The sequence below is a fragment of the Alnus glutinosa genome, chromosome 14 (assembly GCF_958979055.1).
Source record: "Alnus glutinosa chromosome 14, dhAlnGlut1.1, whole genome shotgun sequence".
NCBI classification, from domain to species: Eukaryota; Viridiplantae; Streptophyta; class Magnoliopsida; order Fagales; family Betulaceae; genus Alnus; species Alnus glutinosa.
In genome coordinates, this window is record NC_084899.1 from 7,972,570 (window position 1) to 7,982,298 (window position 9,729).

General features: G+C 33.4%; 1 protein-coding gene across 1 annotated transcript; it reads left to right on the plus strand.

Moving 5' to 3' along the window:
- The first annotated feature begins 5,683 nt into the window (after positions 1 to 5,683).
- On the plus strand, positions 5,684 to 6,970 carry LOC133856690 (zinc finger BED domain-containing protein DAYSLEEPER-like). Its single transcript, XM_062291746.1, has 2 exons — positions 5,684 to 6,423; positions 6,538 to 6,970. Exons 1-2 carry the CDS (start codon positions 5,684 to 5,686, stop codon positions 6,968 to 6,970), a joined length of 1,173 nt encoding a protein of 390 aa, XP_062147730.1.
- Positions 6,971 to 9,729: the final 2,759 nt, after the last annotated feature.

The following is a 9,729-nucleotide window of genomic DNA, read 5'->3' on the forward strand; positions in this document are numbered from 1 at the left end:
CTGCAATTAGAGCCATTTTTATCAAAACGACTCCATTTCGAACCGTTTTGTTAAAACAGCTCAAATTAGAGCCGTTTTAACAAAACACCTCTAATTAGAGCCGCTTTTGTTAAAACGGCTTAAACTAATTTGACCTGTTGTAACGAAAACAGCTCTAATCGAAGCCGTTTTAGAAAAAACGACTCAAATTAGAGTCGTTTTAACAAAAATGGATCTAATTAAAGCCGTTTTTACTAAAATGGCCCAAAATTAATTAGAGCCGTTTTGTTAAAAGGGCTCTAACAAAAACTGCTCAAAAAATAGTTTTTTTTTTTTGTAGTGTGGGTTAGTGTTTATTTTTAGGTTAGTGAATATAATTTATGGGTTAGTGTTTATTGTTATGTGTATTTGTTTAGGTTGTGATTTTTAGTGTTTAACCCTAAACAAATGATTTGGGTTAGTAGTATATGTGTTGGTTTAATATTTTATATTATAGGTATGTGTTTGGAACCCTAGTTAGTTCTTTGGTAATTTAAGAGCTAAAATATTATTCTAGTGTTAGAGAAATAATAAGTAATGTGCAATGTGTTATTTTTACAGTGGCACATTGCAGAAAGTTGTCTAGGAAGCTTAGTTTAACTTGTTATCCGCGCAGCCAATGTAAGTATTCTACTCATTGAGAAAAATACAATTTTTTTTTTTATGTAACTTATAGAAATGCAAATAATATGTGTTCTTCTTACCGAACCGACGATATGTTAAAAATATATGTTTTGGATGATTTGAGTAGTTTCAAGTACGTTGAAAATTATGCCAATGATATTATTGCAAATTGAAATGTGTGTGTGAAGTGTGATATGAATTGTGATTTAAATGTTTGACTACCTACTGCGGTTGAGATTTAAATTACGCAAATATTGATTGATGAATTGATGTGTTGAATTGTTTATTGTTTTATATTGAAAGCATGTGTCTAAGGCATGGGCATGAAAGTAAGAATATATAATTGAGCATTAGCATGGAACATGAAACAAGAACAGCATGAACAGACAATAATTAAGTGAGGGTTCACGTCCCATGGTACCTGGCAACAAGGAGTAAATGGACTAATCAAGTGGGGGTTCACGTCCCATGGTACTTGTCAGGTAGTATTGGGGTTCACGTCCCATACTATTTGGTAAGGAGCAACGGGAGATCACAACCCAGGGTAATTAGTCACAATGAACAAAAAATAGCATGAGCATGTATGACATTGTCTTTATGAGTGTGATGTCTTTATGATATGATGTATAGTAGTTTTATGCTAGACGTATTAGTATGCAAATAAGTTTTAATGGACAAGAGCATATGTAGGGCTGTAAGAGAGACCCGAGAGTCCAGCTCGTTTAAGACTCGACTGGACCGACTCGCCCGCTTGGCTCGTTTATGGCTCAAAAATTTCAACTCGAGTAACGCTTGACCCGACCGATCCCCTCGCCCGACTCGTTTAGGGCTCGAAATTTTGAAAATTCGAATCAACAATTTGGATATAATAATTTATTAATTATATGATATATCATATATAGATCATATCATTATCATATTCATATGAATACAACTATAATTATATAAGCATATGATCCGTTCAATATATATATTATCATTAGATACGTTACATAACTTACATACGTATCAATGTGATTTATGCAATGATAAATTTATCAAATCACGTTGTTAGGGTAATAGTATTATAAATTATAATCAACAATGTGATTATTTAAAATCACAATTCCCAAATTTAATATTATCATAACTCATAACTCATAAGTAATTAAATATGTTGGGATTTAAGTTATTTAACATTATAATTTATAATGTAATTAACTTAGTATTACATAATCACTTATTTATTTAGTTCATATATCATCTTCATCACCTTTTTGAGTTTATCATCAAGTTTCTTGATCTTTTGCTTCATGTGATTCAAATCTTCCAGATATTTGATATCATGCCTTTCAAACTTCTTAAACTCTTTCCTACAACTTTTGAGTTGATTATCTTTGAATCGATTATCTTTGATTTCCTCAAAGACTTTCTCCTCATCCAGCAATAACTTTTGCACTTTTGGAATATTTTTCTCAAGTTTTGGAATTAGGTTTGTGAGTGAGTTTTCGCACTCCTTTTCTAATTAGAGAAAGAAATGTGTGTTTGGTTCAATTAGAGAAATATCTTATTCACCTTTTCAAGTTTATCATCAAGTTTCTTGATCTTTTGTTTTATGTGCTTCAAATCTTCACAATATTTGACATCCTGCCTTCCAAACTCCTTAAATCCTTACAAGTTACAACTTTTGAGTCGATTATCTTTGAATCGATTATCTTTAATTTTCTCTTAAGACTTTCTCCTAATCCAACAACAACTTTTGCAGTTTTTGACCTCTCGGTATTCCTATCTTTGGACTTCCAGACTGATTGCATCACACAAGACTCACTTATGGACTATGACTCTATGAGTCTTGTGTGTGATTTGCGTTAATATATCTACTAACCTCTCGTCTCTCCATGTATTTGTTATGCACAGTTTGAAGCTTCTTCAATGTTTTATTACATTCTTGTATCTTCTTCGGTTCTCTCTAATATAGTAATATTAGTATAAATGTATAATAGTATTATAATTAACAATTGTAATGTGTTATATTAAAAATTATATTCACAAATTAAATAAATAAAAAGTAAGATTCATACTTAAATTAACTTATATAGTAATAGTGTAATACTATCATACTAACTTACTAAGTGACTAACATTAGCTAATGCCTAATAAGTTTAACCATATCTATATTAAAACCCTAATGCTTTAATCTTTAACTAATAAGTAATATTGTAATAACTATATATATCTACATTATAACCCTAATGCTTTAAATTTTAATCTTAAAAAAAAAAAAAAAAAAAAAAAAAAAAAAAAAAAACTCATCACTTTTCTAATCATTTAATCATCTTATGAAAAATAAACAAATTATGATATTAATATATTAATTTATTAAAGTAGTCTAATAGTCTTCGTTAAGTAATTGTGTTGTTGTTTTTTTAAAATAAAAATAAAAATAAATTAAATATTATAATTTATTAGACATTTAGACTAGTCATTGTTTTATTTTAATTTTTTTTTTCTTCGTATTATTAGAAAAAAAGAAGCTAAAACTGGGAATTTGGTAGAAAACAATGAATATGATTTTTATTTTTTATTTTTATTTTTCCATTCAAATTCAATGAAGAGAAAAAACGAAAAAAAAAAAAAAAAAAAGGACGAATTGAGGAAGAGTGTAGAAGCCGAAAAAAATTTGGGGGGGGGGGGTAAAAAAATCCATTCGGCCAGCATCATTTCCCAAGAATTCAAAATGCAACGCCCCTAGCCGTCTGATTAAAAGTGGAAGAAATTCTAGCCGTTGGATTGAAAGATGGATGACAGCTAGAACGCACCACTGAGGTAGAATTAATCCGGTGTTTGCATGTCCACATGAGCTCAATATTAAATGAGCAGATTTAAGTTTAATAAAAATGGTAGTCCTAATCAACGGTCAAGATGCAGAGATGCCACCGGTTTCAGCCATACCGAATCGTCACGAATGTAGGGGATTATTTTTATTTTTTAACCTACGCATGGTTTCGGTCCTTCCGGGAAACCATTTTGCCGACAACCCATTAAATGTTCTCTTCAACCGTCATCACCAATGATAGATCTAAGCCGTTCAAAAGAATTTGTTTTACCAATTCCACAATCGAAAGGTAGAAAATGAAGAAAAAACCCTACCGTCACTCGATTGAATTGGCAAGCATTAATGGGAGATCAGACGAAAATTGAATGCTCATTATGCTCTCATTCAATTTTCTCAACGACCCGTTCATCAACTCTCTTCATCCGCCGTTGATGAACGATGAAGGAGATAATCCAATGGCACAAATGCGGTTCCTGTCTTCCATTTCCTTCTTATTCTTCACTCTCGTCGACTTCAAACCAGTAAAGGGTACAAGGAGGCAATGATTGATCTGCCATCTAATCCCATCCCGATCCATCCAAAGGCTACTATGCCTCACATCTCACAGCCAGAATCCCTAAACCTAGATGATCTGATGGATGGGCTACTCGAGTACTTGTGTTTGAGTGATTTATTTACTTATTTATTTTTATGTTTTTTCTTTCTCTAATCTTCTCATATGATAGATCTTACACGCTATTGCTCACGGTTTGGCGTTTTAGAGTTGAGAGAGAAAATATTCTAAACTCTGAAGGAGTGAAGGGTTTGGATTGCCAAAGCCGACTACAACTACAGTCTACGAGCATACTACCTACCCTAAATGTATCTAACTTCGGTCTTAACTCTCAAATCTCAAGAAGTGAACAAGTTTATTTTTATTTTTTGTTTTTAATTTTTTCAGTTTTACTTAGATCTAATGTATGGGTTTTTGTCCAAATCTAGGTGGTGACAGAGAGTCAGAGACACCAAATCAACCTCCTTGACTGCAGATTCAAACCTGAAGCGATGAAACCAATTAGAACAATATCGACTCAAAGGTCTTTCGAAAATATGTGATATATTAGGGTTTACGGTTTGTTTGGGTAACTGAGTAATCCATAATCTACCATGTTCTTTGAGTAATCCATAATTTGCCATGTTAATTTTTTAGTTAACAAAAAATAATATGCACAAAGTGTTTTAATTTTGTTTGCTTTGGCTTGTTTATTGACATTATTGTTGTGTTTTGTAGTCGTGTTAGAAGGCTGTAATCTATTATGCTAGGCTTTGTTTGAGTAACTGTGTTGTTTAAAAATATATGATTTGCTTTGTTAGGAATTTGTAATCTATGTTAGGATGCTATAATATATTATGCGATGCTTTGTTTGAGTAATTGTGTTGTTTAAAAATATATGCTTTTCTTTGTTAGAAATTTGTAATCTATGCTAGGATGCTATAATATATTATGCGTTTCTTTGTTTGAGTACATCATCTGTTTTGTTGTTTGAGTAATTGAGTTTTTTTTTTAAAATTATGCTTTGCTTTGCTTTATATATTCTGCATGTTGTTTGAGTATATATCTTGCCATTCTGCCATGTTGTTTGATAGTGTGAGACTCTAAAACCCTAAATCACTAAAAGACTCTAAAACCCTAAATAACTAAAAGACTCTAAAACATTTCTCCTTAAAAGTTAAAATCCTAAATCCCTTATCCCTAAAACTCTAAATCCCTAATCCCTGAAACTCTAAAACCCTAAATCCCTAAAAGACTCTAAAACCCTATAACCTTAAAACACTAAATACTTAAACCATAGAACTCTTCGTTACTCTAATATTTCATAATCTTAAACACTATATCCTAAATCACAAGCGTAAGAGACAAATCTCTAAAACTTTACCCCTAAAACTCTGAAACCCTAAATCCCTAATCTCTAAAACTTAACCCCTAAAACTCTGAAACCCTAAATCTCTAATCTCTAAAACTTAATCCCTAAAACCCTGAAACCCTAAATCCCTAATCTCTGAATCTTAATCCCTAAAACTCTAAAACCATAAATCCCTAATCCCTCAAAATCATAAATCATAAATCTCTAATCCCTAAAACTCTAAATCCCTAAATCCCTAGTCCCTGACATAATCTGTAGTTAACAGCCCTAGTTTTGTTATAAAAATAAAAGTTTAATAGTTGTTTACAACTTAAAACGGCACATGGAGGACAGAAGTCGGCCTATGGAAGTCAATGAAGTTGTATTAGTCAATGAAGTAGACTTAGGTGATGATACAACTACTCATTCCATTACCCTTGGAGCTGCTGGCAGTGGAAATGCACCAGACCAATCAGTAACTGTAGATACTCCTCATTTCGATCCCCCAACTGTAAGAACTACTAGTCCTACTGTTTCTCACACTGTGGGTAGTGTTCCTACTCCTGGTGATGTTAGTACTAGTACTAGTGTATTTGAGAAGAAACAGAGGCAAAAGACTTCTAAAGTTTGGGATGACTTCTCTCAAGTTGAAGTTTTAGGTGTAAAAAAATCTCAGTGTAATTGGTGTAAAAGGCTGTTTGCTGTTTCCAAATCTAGTTCTACCTCAACACTTGGTAGGCATTTGGTAGCTTGTGTGAAGTATGTGGAGTCCAACAGTAAGAAGCAAAAGGTTTTGACACGTGATCGTGGTGAGCTAGGTGGGGGGGCTAGTTTGACAAATTTTTCTTTTAGTGAGAAGAGGGTTAGGGAACTCGCTGTCCACATGGTGCTCTTCCACGAGTACCCTTTTAACATGATGGAACATGAACTTTTTAACAAGTTTATGAAGGTATGCACGCCCCATTGGAAAAAGATCAGTCGTGCAACTTTGAAAAGTGATTGCATAACTATATACCTTAGTGAGAAGAAGAAGATTAAAGCAATGCTTGGTGGGATTGAGAAGGTAAACATAACAACTGATATGTGGACATCTTCACAGAGGGTGTCATAAATGGTTGTTACTTGCCATTATGTAGATTCAGATTGGTTCCTCTAAAAAAGAATTTTGAACTTTTTTAATGTACATCATCCTCATAGTGGTGTTGTTATTGCTGATGCCCTTAGGAAGTGTTTCATAGAATGTGGCATTGAGGATAAGGTATTAACAATAACAGTTGATAATGCAAGAGCAAATGATTCTGCCATTAGAATCATTAAAGATGATTTTGAGTTGAGGAATGAGCTGGATGTTGGGGGTCGGTTATTCCATGTGCGATGTTGTGCGCATGTGACAAATTTGTTGGTGCAAGCAAGGCTTGCTGAAATTGGAGACATTGTTGATTCTGTTAGGCAAGGAATAAAGTATGTGGTTGCTTCAGAGGGAAGGTTGAAAGAGTTTAGTGAAATAGCTAAACGTTTGCATTTGCCATCTAAGAAACTGGTTCTAGATGTCCCTAGCTACACGTTGGAACATTCAAAGAAGTGTTCCCAAGATATCACCAAGTTGATCAAGCATTTTAGTGGGTTGTGAGTTCGGAACAGTGGGAGAAGGTTGAGAATGAAAACCAAGTTTTGTCGGTTTTTAATGAAGTTACAAACATGGTATCGGGAAATGATTATCCTACCTCAAATCTGTTTCTACCTGAGGTATGGAGAATGAAGGAAATTCTGCAGTTGAAATGTGTTGATAGGCATGACTACATTAGATCAATGGCAGAAAAAATGGCTCAGAAGTTTGAGAAGTATTGGGGGGAATGCAATTTGTTGATGTCCATAGCTGCTGTCTTGGATCCAAGATACAAGATGAAGTTGATCAATTTCTGTTTTCCTCTTATTTACCCTGATTCCGAGTATCCACAGCACATACAGAATGTGTTGGCCGTTTTGCATGAGTTGTTTGAAGTGTATGTCACTGCCCATAATTATTCTGTTTTGAAACTAAGTGCTAGTGAGCAGGCTACAGGATTTTCCTGTGTTTCTACCTCACATGTTCCTAAAGTGTCCACAGCTCGATCAAGGTATTGGGATTGTGTCAGAACTACGGATGTCATTCAGCCTATTAAATCAGATTTGGATATCTATCTAGAAGAGGATGTGTACATAGGTGATAAGGATGACAGTGGTGAAGATATTGATAACGAATTCGAGGCTTTGGCATGGTGGAAGTTCAATGCCTTGAAGTACCGAATTTTGTCTAAGATGGCTAAGGACATTCTAGCTGTACCTATCACGACAGTTGCTTCTGAATCTTCATTCAGTGCAGGTGGTAGGGTAATTGATCCACACCAAGCATCCTTGAAAACTGAAATTGTTCAAATGCTTTTGTGTGGCTCCGATTGGGTGAGAGCAATCCATGGTCTCAAGAAAAAAAACTTCTGAAACTGTAAGTGGCATTTTAAGCACATAATTTGCATGAAATTACATGTGTTTATCACTGATTTTTGTTTAGGTATAAACTAACTTTATTAATTGACTTTATGCTTGTTTTTGTAGAAACTGATTGAAGTTGAATTGCCATCATCTTGATTCTTTCGAGGTTTGATTTAGATATTCGGACGTTATTAACTTTATACATGTTTATTTTTTGTTAAGTATATCCTAAATCCCTGTTGGACAATCTGTTTAAACTTGAACTGTTTAAAACTTGAATTGCTTCCTGCTGGACAATCTGTTTAACTTGAGCTAATATACCCTTTTTGGCTTTGTCCCTTTTTGTTGGAGAAGTTGATATGACTCATGTCATGAGTCATGAGGTATGTCTTAACTCTTAATTGTTATGTATAGTTTGTCTAGACAAATCTTAAATGATAAATCTCCCTTGACATGTTATCAAGGTTAAAAGAACTTTGATTAAATATGCAAGGGAGTAAAAAATTTTAACAATTCTTTTTGTCTTAGTCCAGTGCGGTCTTGTAAGGAGTGGCATTTGACAAGTCACGCGTGGCATTGTGAATCTGATCTCTTTATATTTTGTCCATTTGGGTGAAATGGTGAACATCACTCCTTGTTTAAGTATCTGAGTACTTTATAAACGGTTATGATCTGCTTAGTTAGAAATCTCTCATCTATTATGCTGATTGCTGGGCTTTGTTTGAGTAACTGAGTTTTTTTAAAAATTATGATATGCTTTGTTATGCTTTGCTTAGTTAGAAATTTGTAATCTATGATGTTTTGCTTGGGACTTGTATGCCATGTCTATTATTTTGCTTGGGACTTGTATGCCAAGAGATTCCCATTTGCCTCTTATGCGCGTAATTCAAGAGAATCACAAGCATATGAGGCAAGTGGGATTCTCTTGCATGCCAGCCACATTACCAAATGACCTAAACTATGCACTAATGATAAGATTGAAATGTGAGAATCTGAAATCTGTTATGCAATTTATTTTATCCCAAGAATGTCTTAGTGCAGTGTGGTTTGTGGTAAATTTGGCAGTGGCAACTCAGATTGTTTTTAAGTATTCATTTTCAAATTGTTAATATGTCATAATTTAAGTTGTCTTTTAATCCTTCACTCGAATGAGAATTACCCATCCTTCATGTAAACCTTTGTAAATTTGATCTCTTTGTATTTTATACCTTTTCTATTGGAGATAGAGAAGTTGCAGTTGGTATGTATAGTCTGTCTAGACAAATCTTAAATGATAAATCTCCCTTGACATGTTTATCAAGGTAAACAAAACTTTGATTAAATGTGCAAGGGAGTAAAAATAGTTTAACAATTTTTTAATTTTTATTATTATTATTATTATTATTATTATTATTATTATTTGTCTTAGTTCAGTGTGATCCTGTAATTCCTCTGAGCTGTGGACCTGTGGCATTTGGCAAGTGGCAACTCAGATTGTTCTTAACATTTTGCAGGCTGCAGTTGTGCTGTAATTTAAGTTGTCTTCTAGAAGTTGTAGACTTGTAATCTTTTTAATTTTGATCTCTTTGTATTTGGGTAAAATTTGATCTCTTTCAAACTATGTAAATCTGATCTCTTTGTAGTTTGTATGTTTTAATTTGTAAACTTGTAATTTATTAGCTTTAGATGAATCTTGATTCATGTATGTCAGTATGTAGTTTTATGAACTGTAAATTGCAGACTTCAAATTTCAAATTTGTTTATTTATGGTTCTATTTTTTTTTTATTATTATTATTATTATTTTTTTTTATAATAATTGAACTAAACGACCCCTAATTGGGCCGAGTTACCCAATTAGGGCTCGACAGGCCGAGCCCTGAACCCGAAGCTCGGGCTCGGGCTCGGATTGAACTTGAGACAACTTTTTGGGTTTGATCCTA

What these genes read in the sequence shown, in the direction of transcription:
- LOC133856690 (XM_062291746.1), top strand. Translation starts at nt 5,684, where the DNA reads ATGGAGGACAGAAGTCGGCCTATGGAAGTCAATGAAGTTGTATTAGTC. An exon ending in GTAAACATAACAACTGATAT is followed by an intron (nt 6,424 to 6,537) that starts GTGGACATCTTC and finishes TCATCCTCATAG; the next exon opens with TGGTGTTGTTATTGCTGATG.